This window comes from Anopheles nili, chromosome 2 (genome assembly GCF_943737925.1).
Source record: "Anopheles nili chromosome 2, idAnoNiliSN_F5_01, whole genome shotgun sequence".
Classification (NCBI taxonomy): domain Eukaryota; kingdom Metazoa; phylum Arthropoda; class Insecta; order Diptera; family Culicidae; genus Anopheles; species Anopheles nili.
Window position 1 is genome coordinate 29510931 of NC_071291.1, and position 24869 is coordinate 29535799.

The following is a 24869-nucleotide window of genomic DNA, read 5'->3' on the forward strand; positions in this document are numbered from 1 at the left end:
AATTCATTTTTATACAAAAAAATCGCAATAATCTTCACTTGGAAAAGTACCGACCAAAACAATCGTGCACACACACACGCATTTTGACACGACCAATGTCAGAAGTGACACGTTTATTATGTTTTATTTTACCACTATGGCTCTGTCAGTTCTTACGCGGTTCTAAGTAAGTTTCAAAGATGAATACATATTCTCTCAGTGAACATATTACTACCAAAGTATATAAACATTTATTGATTGTTTCTTGATCATCGAATCTAAAAATTACATTCGTTAAAAATAGTTATTTATAGGCATCTATAGCTCGAGCATCGAATTAAGCTAGTAAACAGCTGTTGAATATAACGGTTCTCTTGTTGAACCGGTATAGGTAAGGTAGATACAATGGAAGTACCAATGAAAGAGGCAGTGTCCCACCGTTCACGAAGCCATGTGCTTGCTCTTTGTAAACTTGCAAAAGTGATTATTCAACGTTTCATATAAAACAAAATTAAGTGAGCTGCGAGTGATAATAGTCCCAACATTCATACAGCGTGTATTTCAGGTAATGTTTTTAGGTTAGGTCAGTCGTTTAGATACTACAGGAAGTGTCAATTTCGCCAGTGTACGTTATAGCAAAAAGACAAAAAGGTATACAATCTACATGGTTTAAGGCCTATTTAGCGGCTATATCTCAAAATGGCAAAGCGGTTAAGTGTTATTTCTTGCCAAAGGCCAAAGGCAATATCGCTCCTGACTAATCCAGAAGACTTTCAAACAGGTGAGTCAAATCTTCCTAACTTTGTTTCGTAGATTAAAATGACAATAGGTAGGAAACAAAATGGATCTATAAATGATATGAGTTCTAATTGATTGCCGTATTATTTGTTTGATGGAATTTATAGTACTATATGTGACACATTTGATTGTATTACATACTCTGGATAATGTCTGCCTCATCGTGAAAAAGGATACTACCCTTTTAGAAATCAAAATCTGCATCAAATAATAGTAGTTCTTCAATAAGTACGTATCAGTTTACTATTAAATAACCCTACATAATAATGTTTAATGATTTACCTTTCACATTGAACAATCAAATAGTAAACCATGTAACGAACACAAATTTCTGCAAGATTAATTTCTTTAGGTTTTATTTATATCAACGAAAGCATAAGATAAGCTGACAGTGTCATTAACCTATTTTGACCGTAGCGAGCCTATTTACGTATGCTACATGCTATTTAAGTTTCGATACAAACGATACTGATAGTAATCGTTTGCATTTGCATTCAATATCATTTTTTGATGTTCAATAGTGTTGTCCATCGTGCTGACCATTGATGTTATTTTTGGAGAAAAAAACAACATGTTGAATAATAGCTATTAGTAAGAGGAATACACTACTAGTAACCGATCGACGAACGACTACCAGGCTGTATTTAAGTGCGTTGGTAAGAGCAAATTGAGATTGGTAAAACTAACACTTCTCATAGCGGTGTCTGGTCAGGGTCAGGCTTGATCAGGAGTTCGGTTTCAGTTTCCGGCAAGACGGTACTGCTCGCAAACAACGAATACATTTCCGGTTCACACGCTAACGACGACAGCGCGTCCACATCGTTCGTTTGCTCTAACTCACTCTCATTCAGGTCCGGCATTACTTGATCTGCATGCACTTGTTCTTGATGATATTTGACATCCCTCAGTCGAGTAAAAATACGTGGACAAAAGTTGCACTTTTGCAGCGGCTCCCGGCGTGGCAACGTTTCGGAAGCGTTTTGCGAATGGTAGCGCAACTGGTGTGTCGTCAGATCACGATATCGATCATACATCACCCCACACTCGCTGCACGGAAAACGCAGCTGCTGTTTGTGTATGCGCAGATGCGACGCCAGATTGGGCTTGTTCTCGAACGCTTTCGGGCAGAACGAACACCGATGCACCTGCTTGCGACTGGTCGTCTTCCGTCGTCTTCGGATGCACTGCTCGCAATGATGTGGCCGCACACTCGGATGCTCATTCAGATGCTCGTGCCAGTCCTCACGCTTTTTGTACGTACCTGCGCAAATGTGACAATGGCACAGCTTGATCGGTTTATTCTCGCCTCCACCCTCGAGTGTCGGGTGGACGACGGTGACGTGACGTTGGCATTTGCGATATCGATCGAATTGCTCATCACACACCCTGCACACGTAATCCAACCATTTGGATTTTTTCGACAGCATTGGTGTAGGTGACCCATCTTCGAGATCTTCGGCTTGATCGCGCGCATGTACCATCATTTGGTGGGTAGTGCGATCCTGCTTGCGCAAGAAAATGCGCGGACAGTAGTCACAGCTGTAGCGATCGGCCACTACCGTGCTGTTCACGCTGTGGTACTTTGTTTTGTGAAACTCCAGCTGGTTGTGGCGCATAAACTGAACCCCGCACGAATCACACCGAAACGGAAGCTCACCACTGTGGTAGAGTGAGTGCATCCGCATTGCTGTACGTGTTTTGAACATCTTGGGGCAAACTCCACACGGGTGGAGCGTAATACCGAATTTAGATCGTTTCCTCTTTATGGCAGATTTCGGCGATTCATTCGACTCGCTTGGGTCAACGTTGGGTGCAATACTTTCCGCATCGTTGTCAGGAGGAAACATCTCTATTTCCGAAGGAACCTCTTCCGGAGTCTCCATACTCCTGTACAGCTCCAGCTGCCACTCATAAGCTGCTAATGTTTCCGGAGACATACGCTCTAGCACGACAATAAGCCGAGACGACGCCTCTAGATCATAATCCTGACAAGACACGACACTCGCACCATCGTTAGATGTTTGATCGAAACTGTCGGATGTGCGAGAATGCGGCCCGTGCGCCATGCTACTGCTGCTTTCGTCAAACTTGTCACCCGTCGTGTTTAGCGTAGCTTGTTGGCTCTCCGGATCTACCTCGGGCAGCACATCACCTTTCTTTATGTGAGCGATCCGTTCGTGAACCTTCTTGTATCGCGCCTTATGAAACAAACGAGGACAATAGCTGCACTTGTGGCTGCCGGTTTCCGGTTCCGTCGGATGCTTTCGCTGTCGATGCGTTCGCAGGTACTCATTGCGCGTAAAGATGGCCGGGCAGTATTCGCATTGATATCCTTTCTTCGCTAAATGTGTCGGAATGTGCTGAGTCATGCTCCACTTGCGGGTAAACGTTTTTGGACAAAACGGGCAGTGAAACTCCTTTCCCTCTTGTTCAACCGGCGAGGACGAATGCATTTGGTCCATCAATTGCTCCCCACCAACCGGATGCTGATCGTCCAGATGCTCCGCGTACATATCCTCGGTTTCGAAGGGCATGGCGCAGGAGTAGCAGTAAAATGGAAAGGAACCCGCATCGCCACCCTCATCTTGATTAACTATGACCGAGTTTGGATGCGGGTCGTCGGTGTCGGGTTCTTCCTCCTTGATTTCCATCACCGGCTCGTGTATGTTCGGTGGCAGCATTTCGGGATCCGTCATCTCCTCGGTATCTGCCGGAGGACATTCCGTCACCTCTTCTTTAGCGCCGGCCGCGCTTTCGTTGCTTGCGTGAATGTCCGCGTGCATCTGCTTTATGTGGCTGGACCTATCACAATCGCGCAAAAACCATCGGGTACAATAGAAACACTGAACGGAGGTACCATTCGCTACACCCCGTTCAGCATTCGGCCCATGATAGCGTTTCTTGTGCAACGCCAGGTAGCTTACGCTGTAAAACCGACAGAAGCATATATCGCAACCGTATGGCAAACGGCCATCATGGTTCAGCAGATGCATTCGGAGCGATGAGCGATGCTTAAATTCTCTCGAGCATTTCGGGCAGGAAAAGGATTCCTTTTCCTCCGTTGCCGGGATGGGCAACTGACAGTGCACCTTCCTTTCGTGTGCTGTCCGCCGTAGTTGCGAGGAAAAGCTCCGCGCACATCGCCGGCACCGGTACAAACGATCTTCCGGTTTATGCTTACGAAGATGCTGAATGTAATACATCCTGCGGGTGAATTGCCGGGGGCAAAATTCACATGCGATTGGCCGATCGGCAGTGATGTTAGCGCCACTATTTTCTTTTTTAGAACTCGCACCATTGGTTTGCAACTTTTTATTGCGAGTAGGCTCTTCACCACTCCTGTCCCGATGAATCCAAAAGTGCTGATCGAGATACATCTTATGTTTGAACGTTCGAGGGCAAAGCCCGCATTTGAATCTCAACTGTTCCGGCGTGGCGCCTGGCGTTTTAAGGCTGTTTTTATCCTGTCGTACAATTGTCATGGGCTGCTTCGTGTAGGGCTTTGTTTCGTTTGGCACTGCAGCTGGCAGTGCGGGTGGCTCATGCTTCACAGTTGGCCGCAAGCTTCGCACCAGCTTATCAAATTTTAGGCAGCGTTTTCGGAAACACTGGAATTCTTCCATCGTCAGCGAACACATCCAACAGATGCCGCTTGGACAGTAATCCTCCTTCGTCAGTCTTATGCCGATGCATTCGTACAGCCGATCCATAAGCTCGGCATTAGGTAGGCTTCCGTTGCCTGGAAACAAGGGTTCCACCTCGCTTTCCGAGAAGCAAAACCGGCAATACGTTTCGGGATTTTGGTTCGGACTAAAAATATTTATAAATTTCACATTTATTAAATGTTGCCTTTGCCTCTCCTAAGTGTACCAGTACTTGGATGGGGGTACTTACACATCGGCCGGGTCATCATTCACCACCGGTTCTGGTTCAGTCTCCATGTCCATTTTGTCAATAGGGCCAATTGTTACTGGTTTGGCACCAAAACAAAAAGGATAACAACCTCGTTTGGTGATCGCAAAAGACAATTAGCTATCTGCCATTATGGACTCCGTGGTGTGAAGGACGAAAGCTGAAGATGCCGACACCTTGACCGAGATTTGCCACAATCCTTATTAGCCGGTAATCGGTGACTTATGGCTCTACTTTCCGATGCATTGATCTATGTTTCTAACTTACCGTGACTCTGAGTAAACCTTCAGCCTGTCAACACTTGCAAGGATCGAATCTCGAAGCACTAAAATCTAGAAAAACGATTCATACATCGTCCTTCAGTATTCGTTTCACTTTCAGGAGCTTCTTGTTTTTTTTCTCTTGCTTGACGCTGCTGTCACGCAGCATCTTTTCACTTTGCTGTCAGGTAGCCATCTGTAATGTCAGGTCGGCAAGGTGCATCGAAAAAACTGACAACAAATGTTTGCTAGAGACTAATATTTATTTGCATTGTCTTCCCTTCTTCCCGGACCCGTAGTTTTGTTGATTTCTATCGAACGTTCCATCCGACTGTCTTTCGTTGAAATTCTGCACCATCGCCTGCCGTGGCTTGCCGGTTGATATCCTTGTGCCGTTCACGGGTAACGCACTCTTCGATAATTTCCCCGTCGCCTTTAATCAATCTCGTACGGCCCGTTTCCGGATCGACAACCCGTCGTATGATCGACTGACGCGCCTCGTACTCTTCCCGTGTTTCCGGTGCCCTTGCTTTGCGGTTCATTAGATCGAGCGGAACCCCACAATCAAGCAGACTTTCGTCCTTTTCCTCAACGGGTGGCACCGAGCTTGGGGCACCGACAGCATTATGCTGCTCCTGCGACCGGGCTAGCTTTTTTCTCTGCTCCTTGAGTTGCCGTTTTGCTAACTTGCTTTCCAACTTTTCCTGTTTCCGTTTAGCTTTTTTCTCTCTTCGTAGGGCTTTCTTTTTGGCTTTGTCTTCTTTTTTCTGTTGCTTCGCCAGTTTCTTCTTTTGCAGCTTTCTTCTGCGTTTACGTTCTGTGCTGCTTTGGCTGGAGCTACTGCTAGAGCTGGTACTACTAGAACTGCCACTATCGTTAGAGCTCGATGAGGAAGACGAGGAGCTATCTCGTCTAGATTTTTTGCGTTTCCTGCTTTCTTTCATTTTTCTTCATCTAATACATCTGCTTTATAAACTTTCAAACACTAATCCGAGGTTGGCCTGCATTCCAAGAGTCTGCATCAAGCTAGGTTGCGCAGATCACATGTAGTCATTGCTCGCCGACTGTTTGAATTTTGCTGATGGTTACAGTATACAGTTTTGATCAGTGTTTCGTAAACAATTAAGAACTTTGTTTTGAACGTGTTGACAGTACAATTGACATTTATCACATTGTATATCAATTTTATGTTCATATTGGAGGTTGCAAAAGTCCGACGCTTTCTGGATTAAACTTGGAATAGAAAGTCCTCTTACAATTAAATCCTCTTCATGAACGATTGTTTTCCAATTAAAAGCTTTTTGGGATATATTTAACTAATTTAATTAGTCTGCAACATTTCTTTTGTAAGCTAGTAAGAGCTAACATTTGCATGCCTTTTTAATGTATGGATATGCAGAATATGATGAAATAAGTATGTAGATTTATCAATTATGAAACAAAACAGTAATATTTCACAATAATTGTGATATAAAAAAAAGTTTTCCACTCTTCCGTGACAGTGTTCGACGAGCGACACTGCCGTGACCAGGATTCGAACCTGGGTTACTACGGCCACAACGTAGGGTCCTAACCACTAGACGATCACGGCTAACGAGTGTTGATGCATGTGGCGTGATTTAGCCCTTTATAGAGCTTTGATTGCATTCGCTTCGCCAGTTCTTTCGGTGAAATAAATTGGAGTAATTCGTGTGTTCCGCGTACTTGTGGAATATAGTCGTTTATTTTGTGTGTTTCAAATGTACGATAACCCCTGATGATAATGATTACTTGCTTTGCTTGCACAAACGAGCCAAACTTACACGCTACAGGAACAACTCTGTTGACTTGGATATTCCGTGTGTTTAAAGCGATGAAATGGATTTGGAGTATTCCGGTTACTTCTCGGCCCTTCTTAACGATGTATGAGATCGTAAATGTTTTAAATATATGGTGGTTAGTGGGTACTCTCTACTATGACTAATACTACGGCTACTACTTCTATTATTACTACAACTAATGCTGAACATCTGAATGTTTGGGTAAGAATTGATTCAACTCCATTCTTACCATATTAAGCTAAGCGTTGCATTGTAATGCCTATTGCAGAGGTGCATCAGCCGGGTCTTATCGATGACCCTCTCCTAGCAGTGGACGGATGCTGTTTCACGACTTCCTGTTTGAAGCGATAAGATTTTTTTTTATCTTCCTAAAATTTACTACCGAATGAAATACGATTGGGTTGAAAACATTGGTCACTACGTCGTGCAAAAAAGGGCAGTTTTCGTACGACACACTTCGTCGAACTGTGCCGTCGAGGGAACACAAAAATCCTTCTAGTATTCTGTTACATCGCCCCAATGTGGCAGTGATCAACGACTCGTATGAAGGCTTACTAACGGAACGTAGGACTCAGGCTACGGTCGTACTCTCCCCGGCCTCGCCCAGAAGACGTTGTCGGTGGCAGGCTCATCGTAACCGCACTATCCAGTCTGCAGGGAACGAGAAGAACAACAAATCGGAAGATCAACATTTAAACCCGCGCTCGTGGGGGGATTGCCAATAAACTCACCGACGCGCCTCACTCTCCAGCAAACCCGTATCGAGCGGGTCCTGCGCCACGTTCCTCAACGAATCACCGATTGTCTGCCGCAACTGTTGCATCTCTCGTCCAGCACGCGAACTACGCAGGATGTACTGCTGGCGACGTTTCGCTTCCTGCGCCAACTGTTCCCGCAGCATCGTGATTTGATTCTCGAGCCGGGTCACTTGCTGTCGGTGTGATTGCTCTCGTGCATCTAGCAGTCGTTCGGCCTGCACCTGAGCACTGCGATAACGCTCCACATCGGCACCGGAACCGGCTCCACCTCCTAAACTGCTGCTTTTGCTCGGCGATTCCAGTAGCTTTGCTCGGGATCGCGCTAGTTCCGCTTCCTTCTCCGCCAACAGCGTCTCCAGACGGCGCACCTTCATGCGAAGTTCGCGGCTTTCTTGCTCCAGCTGGATGTGATCCAATCCACAGCTAAAGGCGCTTGATTCAAGCCGGTTTGAATCGTACTCCCCGGTGGACTTTTTCTCTGCTCGATCATACTTTCCGGAACGTTTGTCACCTTCCAGCGTGCGGATCTTCTCGCTCAACGCCTCCACCTTGTTGCGTAGCTCGGTACGTTCCCGTTGTGTGTTGACCAGCTGGCGAGCTAGCTCCTGGTCTCCGGCACCTCCACCACTACCACCCACACCACCCGTTGCCGCCAGCTGTTCGCTCGTCTCCTGGTTCCACTTGGCCAATCGTAGCTGGCTCTCGAGTGTGGATTTCTGCACCTCACATTCGGCCAACTGCTCTTGCAAGCGTGTCGTGCCGTCTTGAGCCGCCTGCTGGTTTCGCCGTAGCTCGTTGATCGAGTGCTGAGCAGCATCAAGCCGTTCAGCCAGCACACGTCGTTCGTTCTCACTGCCCGTGAGTGTCTTCTGCAGCTGCTTCAGCTTATCCTGTCCCAGCGCGAACGTGTGGCCCTGATCGGCGTTGTGTCGCTGTAGACCAGAGATTTCACCACGTAGTTCCGTCTCAGTGATGGCTGCTGCCTGCAAACGCTCCTTTAGCTGGTCAACCGTGCTCTTCAGCGCAACACAACGATCCTCGAGCTGTGCCAGCGAACGTTGCTGGTTCTCGAGCCGTTCCTGTTGGTTGCGTACCGTGCAGTCCTTCTCCTGCATTGCCATCTGCAATCGCTGGATGTCACCCTCGAGTGCCACTCGCTGAAGATCGAGTTTGGAAGCACGTGCTTCCGTTCGAGCCAGTTCATCCTGCAGATGGCGCTTGTCGGATTCAAGCCGGGCACTTGTCTGGCGACATTTGTCCAACCGCTCCTCCAGATGGGTCCGTTCTTCGGTCGTGCTACCGAGAGATTGCTCCAGCTGAGCCGCCTTCTCACGCAGAGCCGTCAGTTCGTCTGACTTCTGACGAAGTGTCTCCTCCACCGATTGCAATGCGGTCGTTTTTTGCGCCAGTCGCGCCTCGAGATTCGTTTTGTCCTCGTGTACGGCGCGCACGTGTTGCTGTAGTTTGGTGATCTTCGCTTCGAGACGCACTTGCGCGTCACCACCTTCCTGCAGTTGCTTACGGGCGGTGCACAGTTGCACCTTGAAGTCATCCCGCTCGCGTTCAATGTGTGCGATTTGTTGCATCAACGCACGGACACCCTTGCGTACCATCTCCGGGTCAACGTCGATCAGGACATTCTCGCCCGATAGGCTGCGTGTCTCGTGCCCGTGGTGATGATGGTGCCCATGGTGGTGATGATGATGATGGGCCGCCGAATTTGAAGGATAATCTCCAGCTTCGGATCGACCTCCAGTGCCACCACGTGCTGGGCTGTAACGGCGTGAAGGGCTCATCAACCGATAAGGCAGGCTAACGGAGCCATCCATCTGGATGCCCGCGATGCGTCGAAGCGTGTGTCCGATCGAGCTGAGCTTGTTCTCGACTTCCTTCTTCTGGCACTCGAGCTGTACCAGCTGCTCGTCGAGAGCCCGTACACGACCTTCAGCCCCCCCGAGACGTGCCTTCAATTCCTGGATCTGCTGTGTCGCATCGGCCAAACACACCTCCAAGTTGTGCTTCTGATCCTCGAGGCGTTTTTCGCGCCCACGACCTTCTTCCGTGCGTGCACACAGCTCCTGTTCGCGCTGGTGGAACCGATGTTCGTCCTGGTTCGCTTTGCAGCGTGCCCGACCGAGTTCCTGACGCGTGGCGCACAACGTTCCCTCGAGGTCGGCCATTTGTTTCTTGATCTGATGCAGTTCCGCCAGTACGCGCTCTTTTTCGTCGCTTTCGTTCGCGAGCCGTGCCTGCAGTTCCTTCTCTGAGGCGTCCTTTTGCGTTGTGTCGGTCTGGAACTTCTGGATGTCGGACTGGGCGACCGTCAGTTCCTGGTTTAATTTGCCGACGTTCGTTTCCGTTTCCTTCAGGATCGTCTGCAGGCGCACCTTGTCCTGTTCGAGACCGTTTCGTGTTTCTTCGAGAGCTGGTCGGGGGGAAGGATGCAGAAGTCAGAAAAAGTGCATTAAAATGCGATGCAAACGTGCGTGAAGTTGAAGAGAGTCCTTACATGAAATCTTGCTCAGTGCATCTTCGATGGTGCGAGCCTGCTGACGGCGTTGCTCCTCGACGCGCTTCACGTGATCCCGAAGCTCCTTGTTGCTGTTGGCGTACTTGTCTCGCTCGATGTTGCTGTCCGCCAGCGTCCGTCTTGTGTCGGTTAGATCCTTCCTGGTGGCGTCTGTGTTATTTTCCGCTGTATGGTGACATTTGCGTTTGTTAGCTTTATATGCCTCTGGCTAATATCCATAATAATCTGCAACATTGACGTGGCATGACGGATCGTATCCTTACCTTCCTTGAGCTTCCGATGCGTATCCTGCAGTTGATGGTTCAATGCATCGCAACGATCCTCGGACAGGCGCAACTGCACTTTCAACTCTTCGCCATCCTTCAACAGAATGTCCTTTTCTTCACGAAGCGAGCCCGAAACCACCTCCAGCCGGTTGAGCTCCTCCTCCGCTCGAATGCGTGCCTCTTCCGTCTTGGTACGCATCTTGCAAATTTCATCCCGCAAACACCCGATCGTGGTGCGGTCCTTCTCCTGCCGGGCGGCCATTTCGCGCTTCAAGCGCTCGCCATTTTCCAGCTCATTCTTGAGCTCACGTGCCGTAACCTCGAGCTTCTCGATAACGGCTTGTTTGTCCCGGTGGGCGATCAGCAGCGCCTGCTGCTTCTCGTTTTCGGCCCGCAAAATTACCTCCTCATGCTGCTGGTTTAGCGCGTCCAGGTGCATCTGCAGTGTTTCGTACTGCTCACGCAACTGGCGGATCTCGGTGTCCTTAGCGCTCTCCAGGGCCTGTAAGGACTGTTGCATGCGCTTCTCGAGGGATTGACGGATCTGTTCTTTCTCCTCGTTCAGCTTCTTGATGTTTTCCTCACTGAACGTACGTAGGGCGGAGAGCTTCTGTAGAAACTCGGCCTCCTGGTTGGCGGCTGCGTTGGTCAGCTGGATCTTGATGTCCTGCGCACGGCGTTCCGCGTTTTCGAGATCCTTGTTCAGGCGAGCTATTAGCGCTTTGTGCGATTCCTGCTTGATGAGCAGATCTTGATTTTCGCGCTCCAGTGCGTCCTTTTTGGCTTCGGTTTCCTCGAGCGAAGTGTTGGTGTCGAAGAGGACGGCTTCCAGAGATTCTTTTTCGCTGCGTAACGAAGCAAGTTGCTCCTAAAGGATGAAGGGAATAAAACAAAAATAACTGTGATTAAAAATTGGGCTCTAGAAACCTCGATGCACAAGTGCGTCGGTGGTGTAATGGTCAGCATAGTTGCCTTCCAAGCAGTTGATCCGGGTTCGATTCCCGGCCGACGCACGGAACTTTTTTTTTATTTTTATAGTTTTGTTTCTCTAGTCGTTACACCACTAAAAGCAATTACATTGAATATTACCTGTAATCTTTGTAGTTCTTTTTCGTGTCCTTCTATTGTTACCGTCTTCTCCTCGCTCTCCTTTACCAGCTCCTCGAGAGACCGATTCAGTCGACCGTTCATCTCGTTGGATTGTTCGAGCCGTTGCCGAAGGCGCATCACCTCTTCGCCGACTGATTCCTTTTTGCGGGAAATTGTCGCCAGCTGATTGCTAAGTTCGTTTCGCTCTCGGGCCACACAGCTCAATTCTGCCTCGATTTTGTCCTTCTCCATCTCAAGACATTTCAACCGCTCGCTGATGGCCAGCTTCTCCGAATCGAGATCAAGCCGGGCCTGTTCCGCGCTAATCAATTCTTTCTTCAATGATGCCAAATCAGTACCCTGGTCGCTAGATTGAGCACGCAATTTGCTGCGTTCCTCGTCCAGTTGAGCTACGGTTCCTTTCAACTGTCGGATCTCTTGATCCATCCGTTCATTGGAGCCGGTGCGTTTCTCCAGCGTCGAGTGCAACTCGTTACGTTCACCTGTCACACGGTCCAGTTCGAATTCCAGCTCCAGTTTCTGCTTCTCGAGCATGTTCAGCAAGCCGTCTGATTCGATGCGCTGCTGTTCGAGCAGGTCTCGCGAAAGATAGAGCTTATTGAGCTCCTCGCGAAGCGTGATGGTTTCTTCCCGTAAACGACTGCAACGTTCTTCCTCCGCTCTAAATTATGTTAAATAAAATACAAGAGAGAAAAATAAAATATGAAAAAAGCGAATAGATAAATTTGCTAATTAACATAGACTTTGACAAACATCAAAATAATATTTCTGAAATGAGCATATAAATCGGTCTTCATTATGTCATTCTTATTCATAACTGAAACAAATGAACATGAGACTTGGCCTTCACCATCCCGTTCTCATAGCCGTGATCGTCTAGTGGTTAGGACCCTACGTTGTGGCCGTAGTAACCCAGGTTCGAATCCTGGTCACGGCAGTGTCGCTTCAAGTGAACACTGTCACGGAGAGAATAGAATGTATCCTTTTTTTTAATTTTATGTGATGTTATTGATTTTTTTTATACGCATGTATCATTGTGGACATATTTTCAGAACAGATAGTTAAATTGTTACTAGTCATATGTGTTCATGTAACTGTTAACAAAACATAATGTTTTGTTGCGAAGAAAATATTTTACAAAATTGTTTTATAATTGTTTAAGAGTAAACATGACTTGTTTCTTAATGATGTATACTTGATTGTAAAATTAGACATCATGCAGTAAACAAAAATATTCAAAAGGATATCTTATTCCAGTTTCTTATGGAAACTGGAAGGCGATGTTTTAATGCGTAGTTAAGACTCACTTCTCCAAGCGACCGTGTGGCCTAATGGAGAAGGCGTCGGACTTCGGATCCGAAGATTGCAGGTTCGAGTCCTGTCACGGTCGAAAGTTCTTCAAACGATCCTTTTTTTTGTCCTTTTTTAGGACGACCGTGTTTAGCAGCATAAATGCTTTTCCCACCACTCGAAAAATGACTAATACTAGATAAGTTGCTTACCTCAAATTCATTTCCTGGATGTCTTTATCTTTATGCACACGCTGTAATTCCAACTCGGTCATCTTCTTCTCCTCCTCCAGCGCGTCGTACATTTTCTGCAACTTACTGTTGACGTTCTGTAGCTTCTCATAATCGGTGTTCAAACTATCGACCTGTGGGAGCCACATAAACGCATGTATTTACTTAAACATCCAACGTGCCATCCCGCTAGGGGTGGCGTTCTAGAGCACTTACAATGGAGTTCAGTTCCGCCTTGCCGCGCTCCACCGTGTGCTTGTCCGAGCGCAACCCATCGAGCGTCTTCTGTAGACTGTCCCGCTCCTTGTACAGTTCCGAGAGCTGATGGTTGGCCGAATCGAGCTTTTCCGTCAGCTCTGCCACCTTACCGGACAGCGTGTCCCTTGCGTGATCGCAGCTGTCAAACTGCTTGCGTGTCGCCTTCAACGCGTCGTTGTTCGTCTGCAGCTTCACCTGCAGGTCGTGTATGGCCAGCTGGTACTTGTGCAGGGCGGCCTGAACGGCCGAGATGGTGCCCTCGGCGAATGCCTGCGATGCTCGTAGGCTTCCACCACCGGCAATTCCACCGGAACTACGTTTAGGTGACCGAGGAGCAACCCCGGGCGATACGATCGGTTGCGAAAGATGGAGATGATGTTGACCCTCACATCCTCCACCGACTCCACTGGCAGCCATGTCGGCTGAGGCGCTTGTTTCCGCGTCCTGTACCACGGCGTGGGCAATGTCGCGAAGGGCGGCCTGCAGCCGTTCCAGCTCGTCGTTCATGCGGTGTGCTTGAGCTGCCTGGCTGTCAACCTGCGTGTAGCGATCCTCGAGCAGCTTCAGCTCCTGAGCCATCTGTTGGAGGCGTTGGTCACGTTGACCCACCTCCTGGCGGGCCGCCTCGTACTGCATTCGCAGCTCACCCAGTTGCGATTTGAGCTCCATGTTCTCGCGCTCAATGTGCATTTGCTGTGCTTCCTAGAAGATGGGGAAAACAACGGGGGATGATCGCACGGATTTAGGGACATCAGCTGTCAAAATGGCTCTTAAAAGCGAGCTGCGTACATACTTCGAACTTGGATGATTGCTTCAGGTTTACCGAGACTCCGCTGCAGGCTCCGGACACCTCACGAACCGTGCCTGACAGCTCCAGATGCATGCGACCGAGCTCCATCTTGGTGGTGGAGGTCATTTCGTTGAACATGCGGCGCACCTGAACTACCTCGCGCCACATTTTCAGCAACCGTGTGTGCTCGTTGTTGTAGTAGTCGTTAAATGCCTGCGATCGGAGGAGGGTTTAAATAAGCAGGTTTCATTGGTTGAAGAAAACAGGGCTCTGTAACGTATGCCTGTTGTGAACACGTGTGCATTTATATTGAAGTTAATTTCATAAAGCATCATCATCTAAAATCTTAAGTGTGGATGGAGTAATAGATTTGAGAGAAAATGATGCATGATGCATTGCATCATATTTGTTGGTGTAAGATGTGAAGGATCAGATTGTACCCAAACCGACTACATTTTGTCGTAACTTATATTGCCAGCAGGTCGGCTTCAAGCAACGAACGCTTGATATGCCTATCATCATTTCCTTAACCTGACCGTGCCATTTTCTCATGTCTTATACCATGCATTGCACTCTGTTACAGCGATGTCTAAAGCACGCCTTCACCGTACGAGTTTACGCACTTCATTCGCGGTATTAAAATAGAACACCATCACAGCAGGCTCTATAGTGCTCTCTTACGCGCCCCTGAGCAAGAGAGAGAGAGAAAGAGCCACACAAGATCCGTGGCAACTGTTGTAAGGTTTCGTTGAACGAACCACAACATTATCAGCCGTCCGTTCTCTTGCTATGTTTCGTTTGATATTTGACAATATTATGGTGTTGTCCCCCGCGCACTCACTTTCTCCCAACCATACCTGTTCCTCTTCCTTCCATTCGTCTTCCTTGTTCAACAGCTCATCCCGCAAGCTTTCCCAATCGGTGGTAAGCTTCTGGAGATCGTTCGTTAATGCTTCGTTGGTGCGATGAGACTCTTCCAACTGCTGCCGCAGGCAGGAGTTCTCGACCAGTAGTTTTTCGCAGCTGTGAAGGAAAGTCAAAACACCACGAAGGATTCGGTGATATCAGGAATATCATCATCACCTGCGTGCGTGTGTTCTTTTGCTGTGCGCCACACTTACCGTCTTCGTTCCTCGTCCAGCTGATGGCGAATTTCATCGTGCGATCCTTCGGAGTACTTTCGGCATGGTGACTGCGAGCGAGATCGCGATCGGGCGTGTTCCCGTGCAACTTGACACCCGGCAGGCAGGCTAAGAGGACCTGCTGCTCCTGCCACATCCGGACAGATCCCTCCACCACCACCACCAGACGGTGGCGCTGGTGATGGTGGTCCGTGGTGTGAGTGATGCGGATGTCTTGAACCCGGGGATGGTTCACGACTTCCGGAACCACCGTACCGTCCACTACCCCCAACCGTACACCCTACACCCCCAGTCACAGGAGGCAACTGCTCTAAATCGGTGCAGCGTTGCTTGTACTGCAACACTTTCGCCTGCAACCGGCTAACTAACGCGGCTTGGTTGTTTTGAGCCTGCTTGTAAGTGTCCAGCCGGCGCCGGTAGTTGTTCGCTTCCTCCTGCAACCGGTGGCGTAGTTCGTTGTTCTGCCGGATGAGGGCGCTAGTGTCGGCAGCGCTTGGTGGCGAACCACTGCTTCCGGTTCCGCTGCTTGAGGGCATCCTGCCAGTTGCTGAGCTTGTTGGTGGTGGTGGTGGTGCCGTTGATCCACTACCAACACCACCGGTGACCGTTGGGGAGTCGTGCAGAAGGCGGCTCTTGTTGAAGGGCCTCGAGAAGGGTTGCTTTTTGGAGCGATCTATTGATCCACCACCGCCGCCACCACCTTCTAAGTGGCGCAGTCCTAAGCTCGGGGCGCAATCTTTACCACTCAGCTGGAATTGAATCAAAGAGAGAGAGAGAGAGAGAGAGAGAGAGAGATAGCAAATTAAATAAGGATAAAATTGCTCCATAGTAATGTTGTCACTTGAAGATGGCACCTGAAAGGAGACGGCTTTTCTCATCGTAAAATATAAAACCGCGAGACATACGGCAGACACCCAAATAACACTTCAACCACACTGACCACCATCCACGGTACGACTAGTGTGGGTCCCGAGGTGCGGCATTATCATCACCCACCCCAGGTGTCCTGCGACTCTGGCAACCGAAAAAAAAATTCGTGACCAAAACGAAGGGCTCTAGGATTCGTGGGTTGTGTTTTGGTCAGCGAAAAATCGATATTAAAGCTGTGGTGCAGCAGAAAGTCCAACTCCCCCCAGTTGTCGGTCAGTGGCATATGTGGTCAGGTGAATAATTACAAACCACGGTCGTGTGAATCTCAAGCCTGCCAGAAGGGTGCTGCTGCTGGTCAGAGCCGGCACGTTGTAAATCCCCCTCAGACCTGGGCAGATTGTGAGAGGTCACGGTTGGGTGCTTTTCTCCCTTCGAGGACACGTGGAATTTGATATCTTAACATTCGTATCGTATTTTGTGATCGTCGAGTAAAAAGTATGGTGTCTTTCGCAGAACATTAAAATATTATTCATGTATCACACACTCAGTGTGAATTTGTCAAAAAAATGTGGAACGCTTCACGATTTTGCGTGTCATCCTTGCGCAGGGGCCATGCTAATCTTCTCTGTATCGTTCCAATTTTAGTATATGTCCAGCCGAAGCTAGGACAAGCTAAGGGTTCACGAGTCGGTATATATACCAACGTTACTTCGTTTCTGTTCTAGCGATGGATAGCGTTTCCGCGCGCAGAACCTTACAACGTCATAAGGTTCCGTGTAACCCTTGATGTGCGCACGGGTACAAACATCGCATCGACTCACCGCCTTTCGGGCCCATTTTGTGCACGGTATTTAAGGGGTAAAAATAAACAATTTCAATCAACAAATTACCATGGTTGTCATTATAATTGGGACGCCGATTATTATACCCACCGAATGTTGCTTTCGCATAATGGCTTCCCAACGAAACCCGTAACGCTAATGGGTTTCCATTTTCTCATGCTGGCATGCCAGAAGGAAATGCTTCGCAAATCGCTTGTAACTAGGACCTTCGACAACGCGACACAAACGCACCATTAGCGAAGCCACGGGTGGGTAAAAAAAAAAACAAAAATAAAATAAAACGAAACCCAGCACACACTCTGTCTTCATAATCGCACGTGCGTCTTCACGATGACGAATCCGGAATCGGATTTTTATACAAACAAATTTCAAGGACGTAAAGTTTTATTTTCCATTTACCCGTCGTCCCGGTCCCCGGGACACTATCAGGATACGTGCACGGCCACGGACCAAACGGCGCAAAAAGGGCCAAAAGGGAGTGGGGAAAAGAAACACCGCAACCCAGCGGCACTGAAGCGACTGCCGGGACTGTTTGCCGGTGGTTGTTTTGAAAAACGAATCCAGTCACGGATCACCGCCCTTTTGGGGGTTGGGAGGGGGCGGGAGGGGGGGAGGAAGGTGCCCATCGCACAAAAACCCACCCCAGGACGCCTTCGGAGCGGCGTTCCGCCGATCATCACATGCACACATTACGCAACCGGCAGCAAACTCCGCTAATCGAGGAGGTATTTTGACGAGAATTATTTACATTCCTCGTACACCGTATCCCCCGGGCGCTTCTGGGCCCTTTAGGTTAATCAGTGCCGATGGGGACGTTTTGGGAAATCAGTGCGTCATTGCGATTCTGGCAGAGGGTGGACTTTAAGACTTTAGGAGGGCCGACCTCGCGCACCATTATTTGTACTTTTGTGTCGTCTATTAATTTTGAATCTCCTCGTGGTGTGGGGTCACCATGGGAAGAGTTTCGTGTGTTATTTTGTTTTTGTTGTGTTTTTCCCCCCCGGGTCTCCGCTACGCTTGTCTCGCGTCAGGCAGCACCACAAACACCCGGAAAGGAACCTTGCTGGGCGTCACATCGTCCTGCAGTAAATAAATTGACAGAACGGGCTGTGCACCTGTTTTCCCCTATGCGCTCTGAGGGCCGCAGTCGTTGGACAAATGAACACGCGTGGTTCTATCGAACAGTGTGGTATTGAACGGTACCGTCACCCCAAAGGGAGGAACAAAAAAATAATAAAACCAAAAACAATAGTACCTTTAAAACTAAAGAACCAACCGAACGCGAGGGCGCGTCGTCAAGGCGTATGGTAATGAGCCGCGAGGAAAAGGGCGAATGATAGCTATCGCACCGTCATGAAGAAATATCAGCAACCATTGCTCTTCCGGAACCCCCCCCCCCACACACACACACCCAAAGCCCCCCCTTTTCTCTACCCTTCCACGAGAGTCCCTTTTTCGCACAATTTTCCACCTATTTATTTACTTGTTTACGGGCTTTATTAAACGGGCCCCCACGAGGAGGCAGAAGATTGTTTATGATTATTTATGAGCGGCAGAAGCAAAACCATCGGCTTTTCGGGTCGTTTCGCACGCCACACGCGGTACCAATGGGGGGTGGGCGAAACGTTCAGGAAGTGCCCTTTATTTACGAACTACGCTATACGCCGGTACCAGGGCCAGGTCTATGCATGCGATCCTTCAACCCAAAAAAACCTCCGCTTCCGATGGTTTGTTTTATTTCATCCCACAAACCCATCGAGCCGAGCCAGGAAATGTCACAACGCGTCGCGTGCGCTGCTGCGGTGGAAAATCTATCGATAGGCCCGATTTGTTTTCCTCCACCCGTTGCATTTGCCTCCCTCGCTGGTGTGGACCCTCTGTGGTGGCGGTGTCCAGAGGCACAGGGCAACAAGATGGTGGTTTGGCTGATTTATAGCTGCCCTTTTTTTCCCGGGCTTCCGATGGGTGAGGAAAGGCAGGCACCGGGACCCCACGAGGACCCCTTCTTACCGTACGACGTCGCGCCACTGCGTGTAGTAAAAGTTTTGTGAGATCGAAATTTTGGAGTAACCAACCCCGGGATCCGTATTTGGGACAGGTACGCGAGATAGTACGCGCGGCCGAAGGGCGGGAATCGGTTGGGTGCGCAAAATTTGATCGATAGCACAAAAAGAAGCCCCGTAGTGGGGGGGGGGATGGTGGGTCGGAGGAGAAGGGCGGTGCAATGATGTCCTGGTAGGAAGGAGGCGCACCGTGAAGCACCCATTTCCGTGGATTTTCGGGGGAAAGTTGGGCCTGATTTGGTTGTGGATTAAATTAAAAAAGAAATATGACACACGGTATCGTTCAAAAAACGTGTTATAAGTGTGAAATCATACGCAAAAATTCACGTATTTTACTTCACTGAAAACATAACGCATATATAAGGCTTCATTTAGACTACCCTGAAAAGGACTGAATAATGTTAGCTCGTTCAGATCATCATGAATCACCGCCATTTTGTTTCCACGCTGACCTGCTCATGGCTGACGTGATTGGGAGCAGTTTTCTATCGGAAAATGCCCTCAACCGACTTGTTACTTTTGCATCGATTGATCCAAAACTTTAGTGCAAATTGTTGTATCGAAAAAGCGGAAGCTAAAACCCTATAAAACATAGACACACGCTGGCTGAAGTTGATTGTAGCAGTAAATGCTCAAAGGTGGCACGCAAGAAGAAAAGAAAAAAAACCACACACCCGCCCATCCGTCGATCGTACGCTTCGCGAACCAATCGCCCATTAATGCCGCTAATCGTCACGAGCCTGCCCTTTTGATCCGTGCTTTACCCCGCGGACGTAATAGTGCAATAACCCGAGTACGAAAAATCGATTAGACACACTACACACACACACACACACGCGGGTGTGGGGGTTTCACGTCTGCAAAGTTTCCTCCAAGGACCAAAGCGGCCAATCGCGATCGCACCACAACTATCATCTCGTGGCAATCTGGCATCGGTTGGTGAATTGCGAAAGGATTCCCAAACCGCAGAAAATAGAATACCGCTTCCGGCTGTGTTTGCTGTTGCAAAGGTGCAAACAGACAGAGGACGTGCGCCGATGAAAGCTAGCTTTTCCTTCAGGGACCCTCAACGACCCGGAAAGGGTCTGGAGCGAAGGAACCCAACCAACCCAAAGGCATGCACCCAGGACACGATGAAACGATGATTGGTGTCTTCACCCGTGTCCGCTAATTAGCGGGTTGAACCATCGCGTGAGCCGTGCCGCAACCACGCGAACACGACCGAAGGAGCAATCATCGCAAATCAAAGCCCATTTACTTGGTGCGGTGGGTGTATCGAAAGCAAACAGACAGGCCGCTAAATTGCACCGGAATGTTGCTTCATCGAAGCACGCTGTGTAGGCGTACAGCGTACTAGCAAACCTAGAATCGTAGAACCTTTTTGGGGAAGGAGACGCCTACTGCCGGTTGGCTGAAGGATCATTTGTGACAGCTCACTGACAGCGGCTTCCACTTTGCGAATTTAGCGTGCAACCGCGTGTTCTTCGCGGTGGGCGAAAAAAAACACACACACACAAAAAAGTGACGTTTTGTGAGACGCGCGCCAAAGCAACAGGTGGATGGTGAGGTGAACACAGAGCGATGTGTGTTTGTGTGTGGAGGGATTTTTCGCGGACTTTGCCAGGGAGTCATATCGCGTTCGTTGATTGACCGCTCCGAGATGCAGCTTCCCGAGCGTATGGCGTTATCAGCGTTTTGCGTGAACCCCTTTTAACCGGTTAACCGTTGGAACACCCCGTGTGCGGTGGCCACGCACTAAGCAACATCAACATCGCGGAAGACCTCGGACCTTGGTGTTTCTCACCATCGCTGGGCGGACTTTGCACTAATGGAAAAGCAAAGAAAAAACGCGTGAACCTCGCGTGCGCGCGCGCGTTTCGGAATTGTTACGTTTGATGTGGAAATTTGAAAACGGGAACACGTGGTTTCGTGAGCACGTTCACTGCTCCCAAACCTATCTAACGTACCCGAGAGAACGTTGTCAGGAAGGTGGGTTAAAAAAGTAAGAAAAGAACACTCCAACGTGTGCGTGTGTGTGTGTGTGTGTGTGAGCTGCTCCATCGCTTAGAGACACAACCGTTCTTGCATGGAGTGTTGCCGGCGAGCGATAGTCGTGGGTGATGATAATATTGTTTTGCTCTCCCTCCCCATGCCCTGGAACCCCTTAACAATCTTCTCCGCTAGAAGCAGCTCAGGAGTGTGTTTAGAGCGCGCTAAGCTCGCGGTTAGTTGATTGCAACAACCCGCCCCGAACCGCTAGTTCCTGGTGAGGGTTTATCGCGGTGATAATAATTTACAACCGTATGCACAAAAATGCCACTGGCAAGGGTTCAATCAAACAGGGAGTCATCAACCAATGAACTGCGCGAGATGCTCAGCGCGCGTGTGCCCAAGGACGATGGTTACAATCGGGAATGGTACAGCTCTGAAATAAGAGTAGATTTCGATGGTTTTTCAGATGGTAAAAGATCACCCTTTTGGTCACCCCATCTCTCGAACCAGCACCTCCAGAGCATCTCTATAGGGCTGCAAATGGCTCCGGTTGTTGACATGCGCTCAAAAAAAAAAACTAAACACCAAAACAAGCTGACGCAACTGACGAGCTGATGTAACAATTGAGCCATTCCGCGCCAGAACGGATCCCTTATTTCACACGGCACCGGGGCGTGCATCCAGTTTCCGGTTCGCTCCGGTTCGCCCGAACAAAACCCGCCAGCGAATGTGTACTCTGCCCCGGCATTGGCCAAGAGACGGTGATGCAACTAGCAGCAAATGCCCATCCATCCAGCAGCAGCAAACGACAAATGATGTCGCTGTCTGTCGGGCTTATCTTACCGCCCGAAGCCCGTGGACCGGTTCCGTGGGACGGGCGCTGTGGGTTCAAAGTACAGCAACCCACCATTACCGCCACCGCCAAGTACACAATCGACGGGCGAATAGGAGACGCCATTTGCCGGTTCCGAAGGCCACCTTAATGGTCGATCGTGCAGCCCGATGGTGGGCCTGGTTTGGTGCGAAACCGGAAGCACTCTCCAGGCTGGGGCGGCTTATCATTCGAAGCTTTACTCTTGCAGTTTCTTCGAAGATGGCCACCTCTCTGGCGGGGGGAGTTGGTTTGTGGGTTCGCGGGCCATCGATTTCACCGGTCAAGTGCCAAAACCATGCCTCATGGTGATCACGTGCGCGATGACCGGTAATTTGAAATTTTGCTGGCTGCCGTTGTGGTTCATTCGAGGCGCGCTCGCCTTATCGCGTGTGAATCGTCCGCATCATGCGGTTGGCTGGTGATTCGTCAGTGTGTGGCTGTGTGCTGCAGTGGGATTCAATCTGCGCTGGTGCACGTGACGTAGGAGGTTATGTCCTTATGCAAGAACGTGGCAATAAATCATTACCTCGTGGATAAGGATGGGGTAAAGCTAAGGTAACAAATTACCCACCGTAAGCAATAACCTGCCAGGGGTGTTTCGGTCGTACACCCGGTTTAGGTCGGCAAAGGAGTCACCCATCCTTCATCGAACTGCTCGTGCAGGATCGTGCATGGGGTCGTGAAAACTATCCAGGAGGACAGGAACTGATAAATGTACTCTTCCCGGGGGGGCCAGGGCGAATAAAACAAAACGAAAAAAAAGAGAGAAACGTCCCAAAACTTCACCCCACAAATTTCCCATGCCAACATTCGGTTCGCGAACGAAACCGCCTTCTGGCAGGATTTATGCCGGTGACCTGTTTTGCCACCGTTTAGCCAAGCCTTTCGGGGCGGAGAGGCTTGAATCCGGATTTGGCGTGTAGTTTTCCGCAATCGCAGGGGTAGGCTTCGAGTTTTCACGTTGATAATCGATACCACCACCACACGCGGTGCTCGTGGGCTTGTCGTCGTGGTTCGTCGTTCACTTTCGGGTAAAAGAAAAAAGGATTCCATGCTTTTACTTCTCGCCGGATTCTATCATGCCAGGCGGTCGTTTGAGGATTCCAATGGCTGCGTGTGAGCGTTGGGTGCGAGCGGGCATGGTGCACCAGACCATGCGGTCTCAGTTGCTTGCCGCCTCGGGAAGCATTGCTCAGGACACTCTGGGACCTTTAGTAGTTGGGAGCTATTTTAGGACCTACAATTTTGGGATAACATCGCGATAGACACACACCCTAGACGGGATGAAATCACGCACTCTCTTACAGCTCTCGGATTTGGGTTAGAAAAGCCGCAATTGCGAAAATTGACCAACTCTGTGCAATCTCATTATCCTTCTCGGTGTCACGCACATGCACAAACACGCTCACAGACACTCCAACACTTTGGCATAGTCTTAAAACTTACGCGCGACATCACGCCAACGTTGTTGCGAAACTTTGCAAAGTGTTCCAGCAGATACACACGGCACCGGACGCAGAACTGCTCGAACTGCTGCACCCCAGACGTCCGCCGGTTGTTAGTATTGGTGTCAAAGATGAGTCGCACCGAATCCTCCCCGTCACGGTCTGTCTCCCGACGATCGGCCCGGTTCCCGGCACTCCAGATACCGGCAGGACCACCGCTCGCAAGGACTCCCACTTTTGGTTCCGATTCCACTTCTGGCACGCGCAACCAACCACCGTATCCGTCCACTCCGGCCAGGAACAAGCTCTCAACCAGCTCACCACTGTCCACACCAACCGCTACCGCAACGCTGCACTGCTCAACTGCTCCGGATGGCCGATCCGCTTCGGCTGGCAACTGACGAGGAACTGAACCGCCCGCGACCGGTTCGGATCCTTTTCTAACGCACCCTTTAGGGTACGGGCCCGTAAGGACCCGGCTGGGGGCCCGGTTGGTGCAGAAGATAATTTGTTTATCGTTCACCTTGGTAGCGCAGCATAGATCGCCGATTTCGACCAATGACACCTTAACGGCATCACTTCCTGACATGCGCCGTCGTTCCAGTGCCACGGTTTGTTCCAGCAGTTCCAGGCAGCGAGCTGCGACACCCGTTGGAGGTTCGTTCGACGTTGTTCGGGTGGTGGCGCTGCTGGCAACACTGCTCGCGGGAGTCTGAGATCGTTCCACACCGCGTCCGTTGTCTACCGTTGGCATCCTGGTGAAGGATTCCATTCACATTCCTTGCTCCTTAGGGGGGAGGTCGATGAAACCACACACACACACACACACCCGCGTTGGGGTCTCTCGGGGGGAGAATCCCACCAGAAGTGGGACAGAATGGGGTGGGAAAGTTCGCTGGCGAACGTGCTTTGAAAGTAATTTACAAACTTTTAAAACCGTCACTCCCAGCACACAAAACACGCCACGTGGCTAGGTCAGCGAGTTTGGTTGAGCAGAGTTGTTCTTGCAAAAAACAGCACTCGGGAATCGGGTTCCTCTTCTAACGGAGGCTCTCACGGGTAGGCAAGGTTCCAGGTTCCACCGTCGAAGGTCCACCGGTGACTGATGTGTCGGTATGAACCCTACTGAACTAGGTCACTTGGGGCCAATTCCGCCACCTGGAAACCGTGGCAAGGTACGGCTCCAAGGTGATGATGATGAATCAGCAGATAACACCCTCATTTGCCACGGTAGGCCAGCGATCGATGGCGATGGTTTCGTCCCTAGTGGGTTGAATCCTTTGCAATGTATGCCTGCTAGCACCTCGGTCAATTCCTGCGATAGATTCGTCATCGTACGTCACCACAACGGGCTAGAGCAAGTGTGTTGTGCAGGGTGTCCTACGGCGGGAGGCTTGGACCTTATCAGCGCTTGTCGCGCTCTGTGTGTGTTGAGCTGGAGCTTCTGCTTTCGGGAACCGCCGGATTCTGCCCGGTATAAGAGCAAAACATCTCTCTCCGGCCAGTGCAAGCAGGGGGGTCCGCACCTGTAGCTGAGTGTTGAAGTGACCAAACCGGTCAGAAGTCGCCGGCTTGATAAGCCATATATAGACCACCGTCAGCCTCGTGTGTGACCCTGCCTATGAGTGGAGTCGAGGAAT

At 49.7% G+C, this 24869-nt stretch overlaps 3 protein-coding genes and 5 non-coding genes across 8 annotated transcripts; 3 read left to right on the top strand and 5 right to left on the bottom strand.

Moving 5' to 3' along the window:
• Window positions 1-1136: 1136 nt before the first annotated feature.
• On the bottom strand, window positions 1137-4724 carry LOC128730407 (zinc finger protein Xfin-like). Its single transcript, XM_053823454.1, has 2 exons — window positions 4672-4724; window positions 1137-4587 (listed from the first exon to the last, which is right to left on the bottom strand). The coding sequence occupies exons 1-2, from the start codon at window positions 4722-4724 to the stop codon at window positions 1470-1472; spliced, it is 3171 nt and encodes a 1056-aa protein (XP_053679429.1). The 3' UTR covers window positions 1137-1469.
• A 507-nt stretch (window positions 4725-5231) lies between these two features.
• LOC128730409 (ADP-ribosylation factor-like protein 6-interacting protein 4) lies at window positions 5232-5970 on the bottom strand. The gene has a single exon (XM_053823455.1). It carries the CDS (start codon window positions 5891-5893, stop codon window positions 5261-5263), a length of 633 nt encoding a protein of 210 aa, XP_053679430.1. The 5' UTR covers window positions 5894-5970; the 3' UTR covers window positions 5232-5260.
• A 498-nt stretch (window positions 5971-6468) lies between these two features.
• Trnah-gug (transfer RNA histidin (anticodon GUG)) lies at window positions 6469-6540 on the bottom strand. The gene has a single exon. It is a non-coding gene; the product is annotated as a tRNA-His (tRNA).
• Window positions 6541-7323: 783 nt separating this feature from the next.
• On the bottom strand, window positions 7324-23860 carry LOC128731432 (rootletin). The gene is made up of 11 exons (XM_053824554.1): window positions 23231-23860; window positions 15123-15892; window positions 14859-15024; window positions 14005-14214; window positions 13170-13913; window positions 12936-13087; window positions 11413-12094; window positions 10321-11191; window positions 10037-10222; window positions 7501-9952; window positions 7324-7420 (listed from the first exon to the last, which is right to left on the bottom strand). Exons 1-11 carry the CDS (start codon window positions 23816-23818, stop codon window positions 7324-7326), a joined length of 6918 nt encoding a protein of 2305 aa, XP_053680529.1. The 5' UTR covers window positions 23819-23860.
• Window positions 11265-11336, top strand: Trnag-ucc (transfer RNA glycine (anticodon UCC)). Its single transcript has one exon. It is a non-coding gene; the product is annotated as a tRNA-Gly (tRNA).
• Window positions 12299-12370, top strand: Trnah-gug (transfer RNA histidin (anticodon GUG)). Its single transcript has one exon. It is a non-coding gene; the product is annotated as a tRNA-His (tRNA).
• On the top strand, window positions 12751-12823 carry Trnar-ucg (transfer RNA arginine (anticodon UCG)). Its single transcript has one exon. It is a non-coding gene; the product is annotated as a tRNA-Arg (tRNA).
• On the bottom strand, window positions 16576-16682 carry LOC128722240 (U6 spliceosomal RNA). Its single transcript, XR_008410796.1, has one exon. It is a non-coding gene; the product is annotated as a U6 spliceosomal RNA (small nuclear RNA).
• Window positions 23861-24869: the final 1009 nt, after the last annotated feature.